This window comes from Nannobrachium achirus (genome assembly GCF_963921795.1).
Source record: "Nannobrachium achirus genome assembly, chromosome: 22".
Classification (NCBI taxonomy): domain Eukaryota; kingdom Metazoa; phylum Chordata; class Actinopteri; order Myctophiformes; family Myctophidae; genus Nannobrachium; species Nannobrachium achirus.
Window position 1 is genome coordinate 4,256,199 of NC_137829.1, and position 19,926 is coordinate 4,276,124.

General features: G+C 43.5%; 1 protein-coding gene across 1 annotated transcript; it reads right to left on the reverse strand.

Annotated features, from left to right (window-relative positions):
- Nucleotides 1-1,021: 1,021 nt before the first annotated feature.
- etv5a (ETS variant transcription factor 5a) lies at nt 1,022-18,080 on the reverse strand. The gene is made up of 13 exons (XM_080753176.1): nt 17,945-18,080; nt 15,428-15,569; nt 14,986-15,082; nt 14,316-14,363; nt 13,578-13,628; nt 11,167-11,290; nt 10,730-11,008; nt 8,971-9,269; nt 6,717-6,779; nt 6,182-6,250; nt 5,643-5,812; nt 3,343-3,444; nt 1,022-2,786 (listed from the first exon to the last, which is right to left on the reverse strand). The coding sequence occupies exons 2-13, from the start codon at nt 15,473-15,475 to the stop codon at nt 2,556-2,558; spliced, it is 1,581 nt and encodes a 526-aa protein (XP_080609302.1). The 5' UTR covers nt 15,476-15,569; nt 17,945-18,080; the 3' UTR covers nt 1,022-2,555.
- Nucleotides 18,081-19,926: the final 1,846 nt, after the last annotated feature.

Sequence of the window (19,926 nt, forward strand, 5' to 3'; positions counted from 1 at the left end):
GCGTGCGCGCGTGCGTGTGTCTGTGTATACTTGATGTATGTACTGTATAAAGTAAATGTATGATTACCTGATATGCCATTGGCTATATTTATATTCATGTTCTAATTTAGGGATACATTCAAGAGTTAGATTCAGAGTAGTTCACTATTAGCTCCATGCTGGTGATTGTGACATCATAACATAAAGGCATGAACAATCCAGAAAGCCACTGTAATGTTAGTAATGTTTATTGTTTATCCTACATTTGATCCATGCTGTTCTATGATTCTTAACTACACAGTAAAGTGAAGTCTCATTGGTTGAACAAGACTCCCTCCCCCATATTCAGATAAAGCTACTCCAAAAGATATTCAACTGATGTTCCTTTTCACATATCTTCACCTGTATTGTCAATGTCAAAGGTACCCCTGCATTTTCAAAATTGAGATGTAAAAAATAATTTGTATCTGATATTTTCTGATAGGTAGAATATCCTTAAGGCCTGCTCTAAATATAGGCTGCAGTACATTTATATGGTGTTGAAATACCCATGCTTGTACATTCTTAAATGTCAGGTTTAAAGTGGAGTTTATGCAAGGAAAACATGGTTTAAAGTACACCCTATGAAAGAGTAAAACAAAAATACAAACTTTGTTGAACTTAAGTGTTTGTGGGTGAAGGGGTAATTATATACAAAGAAAACCATTCGTTTTAGAAAAGGCATGTGACTGGGAAAGGTCAAGAACAGTGACCGGCAGACCATCAGCTGACTGACTGCATGGCGGGTGGTGGTGGGGGAGAATAGGATGAAACACGCCAAGACCGCCGTCAATGAAGCGTAAAGGACAGTTTATTGTACCCAGTACAGATGATCATAAATTCTGCAGTGTAAGATACACATTGTGAGGGGAGGAGACTGAAGCCTATACAAGTGGCAGACAGTATCTGTGGATTGGGCAAGATATTTCCTCACTGTGGCCTTTGCTGGAGCCCTATCATTTAGAATGCAAACTTCACAGCCAAGATAATAACATCCTTTAATCCATTCTACAGCAAAACACAGTGGCCTCTTAAAGCAACAGTCTGCAGTAACAGCCATCACAGGGACCCAGATTGTTTTTTAAAAGGTATGTTTGTTAGAGGCAGAACTATACAGCTTATACATTAAAATCAAACAGATGCAGCCTTATAGCAAAAATATATACTTTATATAAGTTTGACTTTTTCCCCATTAAGAAAAAAACAACAGAACTTGAAGAGATAGGGGGAAAAAATGCAGAGAACATCACAAATGTCTTCTTTGTCCAGAGAGAAGAAGCGATATGTTATTGGACACAGTCTTTATTTGAGTAACACCATGCAAAGGAAAGCAGAAGTCTTATGTTGACAACCTGTGATTGGCAGAAAGGAGTCCAAGGACAAAGGTGTCACATTTCACCCTTCCTTTTTGCATGCAAAAAGTCCTGATGCTCCTGCCATCCTGGTGCATCAGAGGAACTAGTACGCAGCCAAGGAAACATTAAGCACCCAGATAGAAATAAAAAAGGAACAATGCATGATCATACATAATAAATTCTTAGGCATGTATAAAGCTTCCAAAGCCGGGACAATATGTTCTTGTGTATCCCTTTTGAACAGTGGAGGCAGTGGAGTGATGAATTGGATCAATTGTAGACTTCAGGCAATAAAGAAGGTAAGAGCTAATGAACAGGGCACTTGTGAGATACCCAGGTGCAGTCAGGGAGGTGAAATGGATGCAATGGCTCAATCCCTCATGGGTCAATCCAGCAGAGGGATAAAAAGCTAGTCTGGATCCCAGTGCAGTGGCTACTAGGAGTAATTACATCTCCAAATTCTAAACCAAATTGTAGAAAAGCTGGCATACAAAAAAATGTTTACAGAAAGTAGCTCTGTGGGTTTAGAATATTGTTTTTTTTATTTTATTTTTTGCAAATTAAAAGCCCTTTCACAGACCTTTTAGTTCAGAGATGGTTTCAGGAATATAATGGGACCCCAAAAAAGGCAACTATAGAATAGTGCTGCATTCAGATTATCAGAATTACAACTTTTTTCCCCTCCGTTATTTGACTTGGTACGAAACATGGATTGTCACAAAAATCTGACCTGCAACCACTCTTGCAGTCTTGCACACAGGGAGTGTCTGTCAGGTCCTTCTCAAAGTCATGTGGCCTCTGGCCTCGCTTCCTTTTGGTCTCCATAGTAACAGCAGTCCCTCGCCTTACTTTGGGAGTCAGTAAGGTGGGCAGGCCCACAGGAGTCCAATCTACCCTCATTCCTTTCACAACCCTCTCTCTTTCTCTCTCTCACTTGACGGTGCAGCAAAAAAGCTGGCAGTTGGGTGCAGACGTTTTTCCTTGTTCATTCTTCAGCTGGGAAGTTTGGAGTTTGAAACTGTATGTGGGGAAATCCGAAGAGGAGAAGGAACCATGAGAGGGGATGGGGCAGAGTATTTTCTTCTTTTTTTTGTCACAGGCTGCTCAGCAGTTCCAGCTCTGTGTTTTAGGAGTGGGTTTCTCAAGTACGTGTGTGTACGTGCCAGCAATTGACTGTGCTGGTCAGTAGCTATAGCCATCTGTGAAAGGCAGGCCTGCCACGCACTGCTCCCCGGCCTCCAGCAGGTAAGGAGTGGTGTCATCATAGTGGGTGAGGGGCAGCGTGTCATCGTCCACCCCTGCCAGGCTGTCTGGGTCAACCTTCAGGTTTGGCCTTTGGTTGTCTGGAAAGGCCATGGAGAACAGAGCCTCGGGATCGCACACAAACTTGTACACGTACCGCTCACCAGCCACCTAAGGAGCAAAGTAATTGGGAGATGTTAATGATTTTACTTAACTGCAGAATTTTCAAATGCGTGTAACATAACTTTGTATGTTACGCAAACTGTTCCTAGTTCTTGCTTTGCATTTCACATTATGTTAACTTTATATAATCAACAAGCCAAAACAATAAAGAAAAAAAATAAAAGGTCTCGACCACATACACTTTACAATTTAGACATTTAGCAGACACTCTTAATCCAGAACGATTTACAGTAAGCAAGGTAAACAGAAGGTAATACATTATGATGATACTGATGATCTTAGACTTTGTTTAATTGGTTGAAACCTGAGGTGCCACGAGAGCTTATAGCACCCGGCCAATTAGAGATATTAATTCAGTGGAGTAGTAACTGCTGGCTGCATAGACTGACAAAACCACAAGACCTTGCAGTTTGGCCTCCAAGGTTGTATTCAAATGTGTCCATTTGTGTTTTTATAGCTCCATGCAGCCTGTTGTTGCCAAGGAGAAATGAGACGATGTGGTTGGGCAGGGTAGAAGACAAGAAAAGGGTGAACCTGCCTTTACCTTCTGCATAATGCCCTTCTCGTAGTAATAACGCAGTGAGCGGCTCAGCTTATCGTAGTTCATGGCCGGTCTGTTCTTCTGGATGCCCCAGCGACGAGCCACCTGAGACAATGCAGGACAATGCTTGGTCATTACTGGGTAAAAGTAAGAAGTTTACGTCATGCACAATGAAAATATGTCTCCCTTTTAAAACTACACAAATTTCCCCAAAGAGCAGTGGTCCTAAATAATATTTGAATATGAATATGTGATTAATGTCTTGATTATGGTTAGAAAGAAACTGGAAAGTATGACAGATTTCCCAAGAGTGTTACGTTTAGATCACCCACCCTCAATACCACATCACTGCTCAACCACACCAACATCCACAATTCCACATCACACCTGACTTGGATATTGTTGACCTGATTAAACTAAGGTTTGGGCAGTTGGGTCTGTATGTTTGTATTGGGGACATTCGGTCCGAGCTACAGTTAGGGTTGCCACCTTTCAGAAATTGAAATAAGGAACACCTCTTCCGGGCACGCGGTGCGTGCGTTCCGTGCGCGTGGCACAGCCGCTGGCCGGCGAAAAAATGCAGTCCCAAACCCATGAAATGCATAGAATAGTTATAACTATAACACACAACATGGTATAACCTATATTGTTTTGCAGTTTGAAGTGGCCAATTGTTTCTAAAATATGAATATGTATGAAAATAAAGCAATGTATGAATGATTTGAACCTGGCTCTTGGGTCACTTGGTGGTCAGTAAAGAGAAGGTAGTCAAGAAACCATTAAGTCATATACTTAAAGTTTAAAGTGCTTTATTAGCAACGAAGATTAAACATTTTTTACTTTAGGCTGAATAGGCTTCACTAGCCTGAACCTGAGCATAGCCTAGTTTAAAGTGCTTTATTAGCAATGCACATTGAACATTTTTACTTTAGGCTGAATAGGCTTCACTAGCCTAAACCTGAGCATAGCCTATTTTATGAACATTGAACATTTTTACTTTAGGCTGAATAGGCTTCACTAGCCTAAACCTGAGCATAGCCTATTTTATAAAGTGTCTACTGTCTACAATCTACTGTCTTGACACTCAAACCAAAATTGTTCTATAGATCATAATCTACAAATTGGAAGTGAAAAATAAACTTTAACACAAATTTAAAATGAAAACCAAAAATTACATGGAACCCCACTATAGGCAGAGCGTAGAGCGCACCACAGCCGCAGCGACTGCGAGCCACCTCACAGGCGGTCCTTCGTGCCTCTCCCTCCTTTTGCTGTCTTTTCCTGTGTTTTATTTCATTCATTATTGTTAAATTCTGTGTTGAGGTTTGTGTGACAGACCTTTATGGGGCATTTGGTTAAATACGGAACAAACCGCGTTCCGTATTGGTTCAATACGGAACGCATCTTTTAATTGTCCAATACGGAACGATTCCGTATTATACGGAACGGGTGGCAACCCTAGCTACAGTATACTGGTGACATAGCCCAGTTGACTCATGTAGTTGTTTGAGGTGCTGGCGTACATGGCGCTATGACGGAAACATGCAAGCTGCTCTGTCATCGCTGTCCATCTCCTTCTGGCCCTTACACAACTGGTGTAATATCCAAGGCAGAAAAAGAAAAAGCCTATGCCAACCATTCCACAAATTCCCCCAAAGAGCAGCAGTCCTAAATAATATTATGACCAATACCTTGATTATGGTTAGAACTAAAAAGTATATTTCCCAAGCAGCACACACAGTACTAATAGTAATACCTGTGTACTGTACTGTTAATTTAACTCGAAGTGATAAAAGTGAGGGTAAGAGTCCACATCAACATTTATAGTCTAAACTGGGTTTAGACTATCTAGACCAGGGGTCTTCAACAGGGGGTCCGGGACCCCTAGGGGGTCCTCAGAGTTACTACAGGGGGGCCGCCAAATCTTTGTGTGATAGGATAAATCTTTTAAATGAACAACTTGAACCCTCGCATCCCAATTCTGAGGAGAACTTTAGCCAACAATAGCAGATCTACAAGCTCTCAAATAAGTTTGGTGTAGAGGTAAAAAATGATCAGACCACGTACATAGTGAAAGATCAAATTAACAAAGTATCGATGATTTAAGTGGTCTGAAAAAAGACATTAACATGAATCCAACATAGATTGATGACAGTGCTGTCAAAAAAGTCGATGAAAATCTTCAACACAATTTTATACAATATGTAGTGGGGGTCCCTGCTTTATCTCCCTCTCAGCTAAGGGGTCCTTAGCCTGAAAACGTTGAAGATCCCTGATCTAGACAAGAGAGTGTGTAGACTCACCTCTTCAGGCTCTATGAGTTTGAACTCCATGCCACGGCCAGTCCAGGCAATGAAGTGTCCATTGGCCGGGTCGTCCAGAAGGGTGACCAAGAACTGCCAGAGCTGTAAGGAGCCACGGCGCTGGTAAGGAGGGCCATCACGATACACTGACGGCTCCTGCTTTACTTTGCCTACAGAATTGGAGAGAAAGAGAGAAAGGACAAGATGGATGGGGAGATGGAGGGGAAAAGTGAGGACAGAAAGCGGGAGGAGGAGAAAGAGACGAGTGTCAGTGAGTGCTGCACTCCGTCACTACCACAGTGCTGAGAGACATTCCTGGCAGATGGTGGCTGTGAGGTGGGCCAGCTGCTTGTCCTTTAGCTTCACTGCCATCGCCAACCAAAGGCCTCTACTTTCTTACAGTGTGTACAAGCAATAACTGTTACTTTTTATAAACAAACTTCTCCTTACTCAGCTCAGCCTAAGCCACCCCCTGCCCGTCTGTGGACAGTGAATTATATTGGTCAACCACTTTTGATTAAGGATTTGTCCATTCTTACCTTCCAGCCTCTCAGGGACCACGCAGGTGTCATCATAGTATATGTGAGGTTCTCTGTCGAAGGAGAAGCCTGTCAATGAGAAGGAAACAAAGTTAAGGCGTGAGAAAGAGGCCTCCCCTTTTGATGTGGCCTCGGTCCACCTGAGGATCCAAACTGTCCACAAAGCAATATGGCTGGGCAGCTTTCCAAGAATGGAAAATTCTATTGTACTAAGCTCATGCAGGGCCAGGACTGTGTGAAATGTACTGCATGTGCAGAACTGATTCACTTGCCCTTGAGATGTCATTTAAATGCTGCTGACCTGTAGCATTTAACCAACCGGACAGGAGCCCTGGCCTGTTTCCTAACCCACCCCAATGCCGCAGCAATCAGCAGCTCAATAAGTCACATAGTTTGGATCACCAACACAAAAGGACTATGATAATTGCTAAATGTCTCTTTACCAAATTATTAAGAGTAAGTAATCAAGCACACACGCACGTTATCATAAACCAGGCATGAAGAATGCACGTCACAGACATGCACGTCCACTTACTTTCATGGTTGTTTTGGAAGAAGCCTCCTGCTCTCCCGAATGATGACTGACAGTTTGGCACTTCTGCAACCCAAAGAACATGAGTATTATGTTTAGATCACTCACCCTCAATATCATACCACCATTTAACCACAAAAACATCCTCATCACACCTGACTTGGGTATACTTGACAAAACTAAAGTTTGGGCAGTTGGGTCTATGTTTGTGCTGGGGACATTTGGTCCGAGCTATACTGGTGACATAGCCCAGTTGACTCATGTAGTTGTTTGAGCTGCTAGGGTGGAAACATGCGAGCTGCTCTGCCTCACCATTGTCCATCTCCATCTGTAGGCCCTTACACAACTGGTGCTGACGCAATATCCGAGGCTTAAAAAAAAAGGCCTAGGCCACCCACTCGTGCACCCACACACACATCTGGGAGTGGACTTAGTCCAGATTGGAGTGCTCGGCACAGCACGCAACATCAGTTGTATGTCCACCAACCAAGCCTCTCAATAGGATTAGCACTGAGGTTGCTGTATTAAATCTCAATGACTATCAAGTTATGCCTGTCCCCCTAGGGGGGAGGTCAAGGCTCGCTTTCCGTTGTCTGTGTCACTGAAGCGCCTTCTGTCCCCTACACGACTTCCCCATTATTCTATTTCCTGTCCGCTGATAAGAAAGCCAGGGATCAATTTTTGAGTGACTGCTTTCTTGACTTCTTGTGCCCACTTATCCTTAACCCATTTCAAAGTGGCTTGTGGGAAACAATCTGTAGCTAAACATTAAAGCAGTTTCCATGCATGCGCTGTCTCAGAGGGGACACACACACACACACACACACACACACACACACACACACACACACACACACACACACACACACACACACACACACACACACACACACACACACACACACACACACACACACACACACACACACACACACACACACACACACACACACACACACACACACACACACACACACACACACACACACACAGCATTTTACACACTCGTCACATGATTGTCTTGAATAGATAGAACAAAAAAAAAAGCATTTCACTAGTTGGACACTCTCATCGGTTCATCATGGACAATGAAATGTACCATGGTGTTTAACCAATACACCAGTACTTCCACCCTCCATCCAGAGAGACCCTAGCCTCAGGACTCTGTGACGTAGAAATGTAAAGGCTCTAAGAAGCTAAGAGGATTTGTCATTACATCACTGACCTGCATGTCTGTTCTATACTACGATGTAAGGCTATGGGAGCATGACCGTGTGGACAAAAGAGAAAAAGAGATAGCAGGAACAGAGTTACGTGAAAGGCGGGTGGTGATGCAGCGAGAGACAACGGCTGGGGTGTTGGGGTCGTCAGGATCTAATAGCATCAGATGCCATCTCATTAAGCTTACCGTATACCATACTAAGCCTTTCTGTTCCGATTGCATAAGACAACTTTTCGCAGTTGTTGTTTAGCCTCTTCTCTATTAAATGTTAACAGTGTCCAGAACGTCCAAATTCCTAAGTCAAACTGCTCTACACTGCAGTTCACTCTAAGCCCTCTGTGGCTAGTGGCCCAGATCTATTCCAGGTAAACCCATTGAAGTTAGCTCCTCTGAACCTGGCTAGGTGACCCACTTACTTTTTGCCCTTAGAGACTTAAGCCAGGCTAAGACCCACTTTTTCCTTTACTTGTGTGACTAGGGAGGAATGATGCAGGTGTGTGGAGATAGAGAGACAGACAGACAGAGGGAGAGAGAAAGTGCATATCGTCGTTGTCGGGTGGAAACCTTGTATGTCCAAAACCACTTGTTTTGTATTTATCATTTTTAAAACGATTTAAACTAGTGAAAACAGACGATCTACAAGCACACAACGCCTCGCACCGCGAGGCGTTGTGTGCTTGTAGATCAGCTGTTTTCACTACTTTTGTGCGACGGCCTTGTGTGATGAAGCAGTGCTTTACGTTGCGAAAGAATTTACAAATTTGAAACTTGGAGATACGAGGTTTCTGCCCGACAGTGACGATTGCCTGCCTGGGACCCTGCAGTGCGCTAAAACTCACAGTCATGTGTCATTGCCCAGAACAAACAGGGCCGGGCACATTCCTCACCCTCTGGCCATTTTTATTCTCACGCAGCCCTGGATACTAACTCTCATAGTCCACTTTGTCCGCTCCCAGCCTATCTAAAACAACACAGAGTGAGTGAGAGGCAATGCACTGATTCTGTCTACCCATCTCCCCCCGCTTAACCACTCACCAGAATCAAAGCAGTAGTCCCGGGGCTCTTGCTTGATGGCCATGGGGTGGAAGGCTGCTGGAGGCGGCCCAGCATGTCGTCCGGGGGGGCCCATGGTGGGCACGCCTTGCTCTGCATATCGGGGGTCCAGCATCTCCTGTTTGAAGCCCTGGGGAGACACAGCAACCAAGGGCTCCGACATCTGCCGGTGGTACGGGGGCCGGCCATTACTGCTGGGGGGCTGGGGTATGAACTGGGAGCGTGCTTGACTCTCTGTGGTGGGGAAAGGTAGACACGGCTCGGACATCTGCCGCTGGAACCTAAACGTTTTGGGGGGGACGGAGTAGGTGATTACGCCAAAATGTAGACAACAAGAGGAAAATACACACAATGTAACTGAGAATGTATAGAACCACCGAATCTCTCTAGCCTGCTCGAACCAACCATAGGACATTGAAGAACCAGTAAGACTCCCTTATCTCCACACACTGCTGACATCAGTATGACATCACACTGTACACAAATGACCCTTATATAAGACCGGCATTGTCTGACCTCACAAGCCCCATATTTGGACACGAACAACATATAACTCCATAATGTTAAACAGTTGGTTGCTAGGGTAAAAAACATGGTTGCTATGGTAAACAGCTGGTTGCTAGGGTAAACAGTTGGTTGCTAGGGTAAAAAACATGGTTGCTATGGTAAACAGTTGGTTGCTAAGGTAAAAAAAAACATGGTTGCTATGGTAAACAGTTGGTTGCTAGGGTAAAAAAATGGTTGCTATGGTAAACAGTTGGTTGCTAGGGTAAAAAAACATGGTTGCTATGGTAAACAGTTGGTTGCTAGGGTAAAACCATGGTTGCTAAGGTGGTTGCTAACGTACACTAACAGACCAGCAACAACAGACTGTTGCCACAGCAACGTACACAAAGGTTTGTGTACACATCACACTGCTGACATCAGATGTCATACTGATGTCAGCAGTGTGATGTCATACTGATGCGGAGATATGAGCAGGGCAAAGGTGTGACGTGTGATGTGACGGACGGCCGGTGGAGGTTTTGATACTAAACTGCAACCTTACGGTCGCAATAATAATATATAGAGCTAATGTAGCTTCTGAACTGAAGACCAAAAAGGCACACTGCACATCAGACATTAAGACCATGTGTCAGACAACTATAAAAAGAGAACCTTGGCTACAATCTAAGGAGATGGCTCCTAGGGTGTGAATGGCTGCCATTGGCCTTTAGTGCCTGTGCACGGTAGTGAAATGCCCAGTAATCTGGCGTGCCCACTAAGAGATAGGTATATGGCCACAGATTAAGCAGCGTGCATGTGAGAGGGAAGAGAAAGTGTCTTGGTTGGTTGGTTGAACACATTTTCATAAGATCAGATAGGCTATTAAACTGCATCCAAAACAAAAGCCTTCACCCAGCTAGCACACAGCACCACCGGCTCCATCACTCTTGGTGGTCTGTAAACCCCTACACAGCCTGTCAACAGATGCTCATCTCCCCTTAAAGTCAGCAGTAGTGAAAGGTCATTGGGCTGACATAGACTCGCCAAGTCACTAAGGTGGCATACGGATAGTGGTCCCCATAATGGAAACATGATGACGATATGAAGGAGTATATTTAGAGCAGTTAAATATTCTGTTGGTAAACATGCTGGCTATTCAGAGGCTGGCAACATTATGTTGGCAACATAGATATCACAATGTTCTACCAGGATGTGGTTGGGAAGATTATAGATCGTTGTAGATTATGATCATTACCTGTGCTCAGGGCTAAAGCTGCCGGCATCCTGGCCAAGTGGTGTGCAGGGCACGGCAAACGGTGGGCTCTGGCTGTGGAGTGCGAGTGGTCGCTGGTTATGATGTTGTACGTGTAGCGGACGTGGCCCCGGATTGTGATTGGTTACAGGCGGGTGAGGGGGAGGGGTCTGCTCGTTGAGAGGGTGTGTCCCTGCCGCGCCAGCGGGGCCACAAGGAGACACAGGCGTAGAGGGGGGAGTCAATGGTTTGAACCCGGGAATGGGCTTCTTCTCATAGGCACTGTGAGGGACGCAAAGAGAAACGGGTCAATAGGAGGAAGTGATAGCATCATCACAAGAGATGGAGTGATAAAATATGATAATTGAAGGCTATTGAAGGCTAGCTTTATCTTATGTGACAAACCGTACACAGTATAAAAGAGAAAAGGTCCAGCTCACCTGTAGCTGTAAAGGCACTTCTCTCCGTATGGCATGGGACTCCTGTCCTGGCGACAAGGAGAAAGCTCCTTGGAGGGGGTCAGCTCTCGTTTGATCTTGGCTGCTGGTGGGCCATGAAACATCACTGGAGCAGAGAAACAACACAGGGGAACACTTTAGATAGAATGCAGAATGCAGATATCCCCTAACTGAAGCCATAAACAGAAAACTCAATGCTTATCTAAAGCGCATTTTGCTCTGATGGATGGATGGATGAATGGGTGTATGGACAGTGTCCTTGTATCCTCCCAACTGACATAGCCACTTAGTATCTATTTATCATGGATTTTAATGATGGTTGACAGCAGGGTCTGGAAAGGCCCTATCCTCCATTGCTAGGTACCATGATACTAACTGCACTATGCATACGCACGCCATCACAGCTCTCTCTTCTCTGATTCCCATTATGTGGAGGCCAGTCAATACCCATGAATCAGTGTGGCCGTAATTCAATGATTGTGAATGATTTTCCTCCCTAGCGCTGTAACCATTAGACACTGGCTAGAGCTCTCCGAGTATCGGCTGCAGTTTCCGGGGCGCCACATAATGGCCAGGCAGAAACTGGATCCCTGGGCACAGAGGAGCGGGAGCCAAATAAATCACCCTGGGTGCTGATGGACCTCGGGAGAGCTAACAATGGGCACGTGAGCTCCCCTCTGTGTGCTGTGAAACCCGCTGGCCAGGGCAAAACTCCTCACAGAGAGGGGGTAAATGGAGGGGAGATTAGGCATATTCCTTCTTAGGGCCAAATAGCGGGTTCAGTTCATGGAGAGGGGCCCTGCATACTTGCTACTCACCCTGGCATCAGTTCTGCCGATATAGACAAGAGTCGAGACATGCATGTGCACATGCATGCATGCGTTTCACTTGTAAGGCAGGGATGTGAAATACATAAATGCTAGAGGTTTCTGAACCACTCTACACTTATGGAGGAAACAAGCTGGCCTAGGTACACACTGTAAGAGATGGTACGGGCTGCCATGTGATGCCCCGCTGACTGCAGTGGCTATACAGAACAGTGCTATGAGCTGAGCCTGGTGAATAGGCAGCTTGTGAGAAGGCTGGCCCCTTGCCTGGCCACAGGAGTCTCTGCCAATCACACACAAACTCCTGAAAATGCAAGGTCAAGAACTATATAGTGCAGACACTTTATTGTGAACTGACAAAGCAGTCCCACAGCCTTCCATAGGCCTCACTGTACAAACTGTAATGTCAGAGTATTAAACTCAATAATATATTGCAGCACTTCTGTGTTGGTGGTCAAATTGCAGCCCACTGCACCACCAGGACCAAACAGCAGCGCTGACAAAGACAGGCAGGAACCACACCCTGTCTCTGCCTCCTCCGCGTCAGACAAAAACATAAACAAACTCAGAGGATGACAGAGAGGAGGGAGAGAAGATCGTAAAATGCTCCATTGAACATAATTCAAATATTTCCCTTGGCTGCTGCCTAAAGGCTATGTGCAGGGACAAACGGGCAGTGGTTCGGGGCAGTGTGCTTGCGCTAAGGAGTGGGGTTCTGAGAGTTTGGGGAATGTGGGATTGGGCTTGAAATGGGGTAGTAGGCAGCCAACATGCATACGCAATCTCTGGAGTGGCCCCACCCTCTGGAATCTAGCCTGCCTCCAGCTGCAGGGTCTGAGTGCAGGAAAGTGTGAAATCAGATTAGGGGCTTGGCTCATGTGATGCCCCATGCCAATCGGCTGATTAAACTCAAAATGGAAGAGGAGGGATGGGATGGATTTTACTTGAAAGAAAGTGAGATGTTTTGAAGGTAAGAAGTGGTGTTAGGCTTTGGTGATAACGAAAGTGTAATTAATAAACAAGAGGGGTCTTTTGAAGGAGACCCAAGAAGAGGACACTTATTGTGGTGTAAAATGTTGAAGTATAAATTCACTACCATGCCGAAGAAGATCCACAACATCTTAATCATTAATAGGCTGGGGGCAAGGATCCCATTTACAGAGTTTGTTGAGTAAACACACACACGCGCGCACGCACACAAGCACGCACACACAATAATAATAATGGATTGCATTTTTATAACGCTTTTCTAAGCAAGTTGCGAACTCAAAGCGCTTACAATGTTCCATTCATACACTCTCTCTCTCTCTCTCTCTCTCTCTCTCTCTCTCTCTCTTACACACACACACACACACACACACACACACACACACACACACACACACACACACACACACACACACACACACACACACACACACACACACACACACACACACACACACACACACACACACACACACACACACACACACACACACACACACACACACACACACACACACACACACACACACACTCTCTCTCTCTCTCTCTCTTAGGATATGCAAAAAGTCAGGTACTCACAGCTATCTGACTGGAAATCTGGGACAAACTGTTCGTCATCAGGCACCTGGGCTGTGGCGATACAGGAGAATGTCACACATGGGGAAAAAACAGACACACTGTTGTTTCACTGTGCCTGTCAATCTAACTATGACATTTTAAACAGAAAAAATAACCTCAATAGAAAACTAAATTGTGGGGGGGGGGGGGGGTGCAATCTCCTGGAATTCATTTTATATTTTTCTTCCTCTCACGAAGCAGTGTGAAAAAACTAAGATGTAATATGGGCACTACCGTAGGAGGGAACAAAATAAAATACAAATGTTTCATATTTACAGGACTTTGTACTACTTGCCCCAATGATTGTACAGAAAACATGGATATTGCACATTCTCATCAGGTTACTTGTTAATCTCAGCACTTGCTTAACATCTTAATCCTGAAAAATGTCTCAGTTAATCTTCAATCTCACCACTTCATTCATAAACTGGGGATTAACAGTTAAGAGGTTCTTCCAAATATTAAATTGCCTTAACATCACATCCAGACTTTTTGTTTTGAGGTGACTTTTTGGCAGCCTGCACAACCACATTCCAAATGAAACTGTGTTTTTGCAGAGGACAAAAAAATCCAGGGCTCAAAAAAGAATCTCTAACAGATTGAATCTAACCGGGAGAAACTATATCTGAGCCATGCCTTGGGGCAAAGCAACAGAAAACAACAGCGGAAATTAAAAGAATAAGTGTATTAGAAACCTACCTTCTGCAATCCAGATTTCTTGCAGCCGACTGAGGTCTTGAAAGAGTTCTAGAAGAATACCAAGACAAAATAAAACTTTTAACACGACTTACACTATACAATTACAACTATAGACTTACACTATACAATGGTAATTACACTGTTATAAAGCTGTGTTATATTATACATACATCACTGGGAATGAGCCAGAAGTGTCTTTGAGCAAATCTCTTAACTCCCAATTGCTCCTGATGAGCAGTTTGGTGCCTTGCATGGTTTCCTCCGCCATCGGTGTATGAATGTGTGTGTGTGTGTGTGTGTGTGTGTGTGTGTGTGTGTGTGTGTGTGTGTGTGTGTGTGTGTGTGTGTGTGTGTGTGTGTGTGTGTGTGTGTGTGTGTGTGTGAGAATGGGTGTCTATGTAAAGCGTTTTGAATAAAAGCACTATATAAATGCACCATTTATTAAAAAATCCCTCCTTAATCCACATACTTTTTTTTTTTTTGGTCAGTTTAACAACTGACCAAAAAGTAATTGCACTGCTGGGTTCATCCATTCCAAATGGTGAAATGGGCCTCGATCACTTATGTATTCTTCTTATTAAAGAAAAAGCGCTGCATAAATCTGAGCTATTATAATTTGTCATGGGTGTGTGGACTGTGGATGAGATTTTGAACTGAAGCAAAGAATTACCTTCTGTTTCCTGGGAGAGCTCTGTGTCCACAAACTTCCTTTTCCTGTCGGTGAGAGGCCTGCTGTAAGATGTGTCCTCCACATGAGACTTCTGCTGCTGGGGGGAGATAAGGTGTACATAATGTCAGCGATACCTGGTCCAGTTCAAAGCTCTGCCTCAAGACACTGCATCGCATCCAAAGGTCATTGAGGAAAACAGGTCTAAACAGGTGTGCTGTACATTCAGAGATCACTCTGAATGAATGTATGCATGTGTGAGCTAGATTTGTTCTGTGATGATGACACAGTGCTCAGTCTATAAACATGTTGCCATCTTGATGTGATGCATTTATGGATAGCAGCGTTTTGGGATTGGTGTGTGTGTGTGTGTGTGTGTGTGTGTGTGTGTGTGTGTGTGTGTGTGTGTGTGTGTGTGTGTGTGTGTGTGTGCGTGTAGACTTACATTGGGTGGGACCATAAATGGGACTTGCTGGTCATAGAATCCGTCCATGTTATCTGGGGCTTTGTGGGTTCCCAGTTGGGGGAAGGGGGAGGGTTTTCGCTTTAAAGCGACAGCACCGTGGTCACTTTCTGGATCCGTTCAACTGCGGACAAACGTAAGATGGAGAGGTAAATCACCAGGGTCACTGTCACAACAATACTAAAATATCCACTTGATGTCCTATGCAAGGTAAGCACTGCTGCACAATGGAATAAAATGTGGTTTCCTACTTTCCTACCCTGTGCAGTGTGAACACATGGGACTTAAATCCTGCATCTAGTCTCTTTGCTTTTATTGCAACAACAAACAGTTCATTTAACTGAAACATGCTGGTATAGACAAGGCTTCTCGGTGTAAATACACTGTCATTAAGTGACGCACGTTACCATGTTACATAAGTAAACCCACAACCCAGCCATCTGTGCTTATTCACATTAATCGTCTTGGAAAGCAGAGAGAGTCCTATTATTTTGAGACCAGCCTTGTGTCTCATGTTCAGCATGCTGTTAACATTGTGATAGTAACTTGGAACAAATACAAAAATGTCTTCACACACAAAGTCATTACACTGCTTTTAAATGACAATTCCTTTGAGTAGGCTGTGTTTTTGGGTGCTGCAGTGGATATGCACCTGGCCATTGCAAAGCAAGAAAGATGTAGGCCTACAAATAAAAGCAGTTCACTTCCACTGATTGAGATGACTCAATAATACTACACACTCTCTAGACTCTCTGCTCTTAATGGATGACGAATAGCTGCTGGACAATCATAATTACAATGTCGTAATACATCCATTGTTCAACTACTTATTGAATTGTTGATTTTAGTGCACATACAGTATTTCAATAAATGTTAATTATTGAGTAGTTTCAAACAACCTTCCTACCATATGCCACTAAAGCCAATAAGCCACACATTATCAGCTGCTTTATTGACGTTAGTCATTAAAAAGCCCAAACCCAATAAAATGGAAGTATTAGAAAAGTAGAAATGGCTAGAACTGCAGAGTTACATGGCTCACAATCCTGAGCGAGAATGCAACCAGGGAGCATCATTTTACACTCTGTAGGCTTGTTTTGCCGAACTTAAGACTTTTTCAATTCATTCTCCAAAGTTTGCGTCTCACTTTAATCAAAAGCAGATGATGGGGCCGCCACTGGGGGATGGAAATCAGTGGTGTATAAAGTACATTTACTTAAGTACTGTACTCAAGTACTACAATTTTGAGGTATTTGTACATTACTCGAGTATTTCCAAATTTCAGTACTTTTACTTCTGAGGCAAATATTGTAGGCTACTTTTACTCACTATAATTCTAAAACGTTTCTAGTTACTGGATTTTGATTATTAGCATATTACAAAACATACATTACCCACTTCAACCCTATACATTCTTGTCCATTTGAAAATAGCAGATCTACAAGCTCACAATGCATAGCGATGTGAGCTTGTAGATCTGCTGTTTCTTTTTTTTTTTCCTTTTTTTTTTTTTTTTTAGTAGACCTATTACGTTTGAAAACTGGGACATTCTGCATAATGAGTAGGCCTACTTTTACTTTTAGTACCTTAAGTAGGCTACATTTTTGATGCCAATACTTTTGTACTTTTTTACCCAAGTAAACTTTGAATTCCGGACTTTTACTTTCTATATTGTTTCTATATTGCAGTAGGCCCGCCTATTGATACTTTTACTCAAGTAAAACGTTTAGCCTACTTTGTTTCCACCACTGCACTGGGGTATGAAAATCACCCGACACCCCCTCCTTTTTCTCCACCCCTCCCCCCTCCCTCCCTCCCTCCACGGACTCTTGTTTTTCTCAATGAAGTGAAACTCGATCCCTGAGGAACACAAGATGAAAAAAAGGAAGGAAAAAAAAAACACTGACTGACCCCCTCCATTCATAAAATAACAAACAGTCGCCAGTCAGACCGCGCTGATAACCCAACGCTGATATCAAGAGATAACACTGTAAAAGGTGCAAATTGCTGCGCTTTATAAGTCCTGATCGCATTCTTACTTACATAAAGCCCATAGAAAATGGTTGCCAAAGTAAATATTACTAGGGGAAGGAAGATGGCGTTGGATTTTCTTTCGTTTAAAGGAGAAAAAAAATCTGTATACGCACGTACACACACACTAGGCTATCGGTGGCATTCAGAAATATTGTAATATCACTTTGTCATTGCCAAAAAACACCAGTGGTAGAAAAGGTATTCACATTTTTTATTTTACTGCAACATAGAAATAGGGATAGCCTCTTCATGTTTTATATATTATAATGTATTATAATGTATATCTGCAAAGTAACTAACTAAAGTTCTCAAATAAACGCAGTGGAGTAAAAGTACAATATTTGGATCCGAAATATAAAGTAAAAAAAAACAATCAAAAGTGTACTTGAGTACAGTACTTAAGTAAATGTACTTAGTTACTTTGCACCACTGCAAAACACTGACGGATAAAGTATCTAGGCTTACCTTGTTAGATGCGTATGTATCCCGTCCCGTGTTAAAATGATACGGTTGAAATATCCACACAAAAATGTGCGCCGCTGGCCGTATGTGTGTGTGCGTCTGCACGGATAACACGACGTGCAGCCTTGCCTTTCCACTCACACAACTTGACTGAGCCTTTGGGTTAATGGACCGCTCGCTTTTCCCCTGGGCTGCACAGAGGAACACAGTTACACGCTCTGATTGGTCCAATCACGGTGTCCTTCAAGCGGGGAGCCAATGGCTCGTCTGGAGGTAATGCATTATGCATCAGAATGTCCTTGGACCAATCACAGAGTGACTCTGGCCTATTTTTATGAATGGTTGGATTTCATTCACATTTTCTTTTTTCAGCCGTGTGCCTGCCGATAGCTTTTAAAGGGCCAGTTACACTGGGAATTACAAATGCCACATGGTACAGAAAAGGTTTCTGTGATCACGCGGATAGCATAGCCTACTGTTAAAGTCATTTTTTGTACTGTACTGTACACACACACACACACACACGCACGCGCGCGCGCGCACACACACCACGCGCGCGCACACACACACACACACACACACACACACACACACACACACACACAGACACACAGACACACACACACACACACACATACATTGTATTTGTTTATTTCAGTGGTTTTCAACCAGTGGTCCGGGGACCACCAGTGGTCCTTGAGGGGGTTCCAGGTGGTCCCCAGCTAAATTATGAACAGTTGGTAGCTACTATTGAGAGCATAAAATGTAACAAAGTGGACCCGTTCCTGCATTACAAGTTTACAAGAAGTCTGGTCAAATGGTGGTCTGTGGCTCAAATGCTAAATAAATAACCGACCGTGATATGAAAAAGGTTGAAAACCACTGGTTTATTTGACAGGGTCAATGCACAATAAATATATCGCACCAAAAAATAGCAATCTCATTTACATCTGCAGTCTCTGAGTGGGTGTCACAGGTAGACAAGAAGACAATGTAACTATGTACCTTGTCACCTATGTACTTACATTACAAAGGAGTGTCAATGTGGAGTAACACTGTAAATAATACAAATATAATTAACATGTACATACAGTGCATACATGCATACACACCTACATACACACCTACTACTTAACCACAAACACTTAGCAAAAAAAATGTACATAATCAATTATCACTTACCATAATTTCAAATACTGACCACTTTTCATTCTTTATTTTTCCTACTGTGGAATCGGTAAACCCAAAGGTTTTTAAACCAGTGTTGTTTCCACTTTATATAATACCTTATACTGTATATTACACTCTCACCACATACTGCAACAAACTAAAACAACATTCGGAAGAAACTTTAAAAGGCAAGAGATCTCCCTGTACTCTTTGTGTGTGTGTGTGTGTGTGTGTGTGTGTGTGTGTGTGTGTGTGTGTGTGTGTGTGTGTGTGTGTGTGTGTGTGTGTGTGTGTGCAGAAGCAGGGCTGTACCCCAAAAGGTCAGAGGTCACAAAGAACTAAACCCTTGTCATTATCACCACTGTCACTAAAACTGTAGTCTCACATATTATACAGACGCTCGCTTGCATTACTGAGAATTTAAAACAAACTGGGGACGGTCAGCAGATGGTATGAAAACTATAATCCCCACAAAATCCTTGCAAGCAATGACACAGAGCTTATGAGCTTGTCTCAGGGACAGTAATAGCATGAATAAATGAATCCATAGAATATGCTGGTCTCATAGGATATATAGAGCTATGCTTTGCTACTGACCCTGAGGTCTGAGGCCAAGGGTGAACATATTGTCTTACAGGATATGGGATCTTCACACGTGTGGCGTAGAGGAAAATATAGCAGGGGGAGTTATGGGGGTGGCTGTTGTTTGATTGGCTAAAAATGTTGAGTTAAATTCACTTAAGAATGTAATAAAGGAGACTCTCAAGTCTGAGGATGCAACCATGTGAGCGGGGGCACTTGGGACTGCTAAAAAG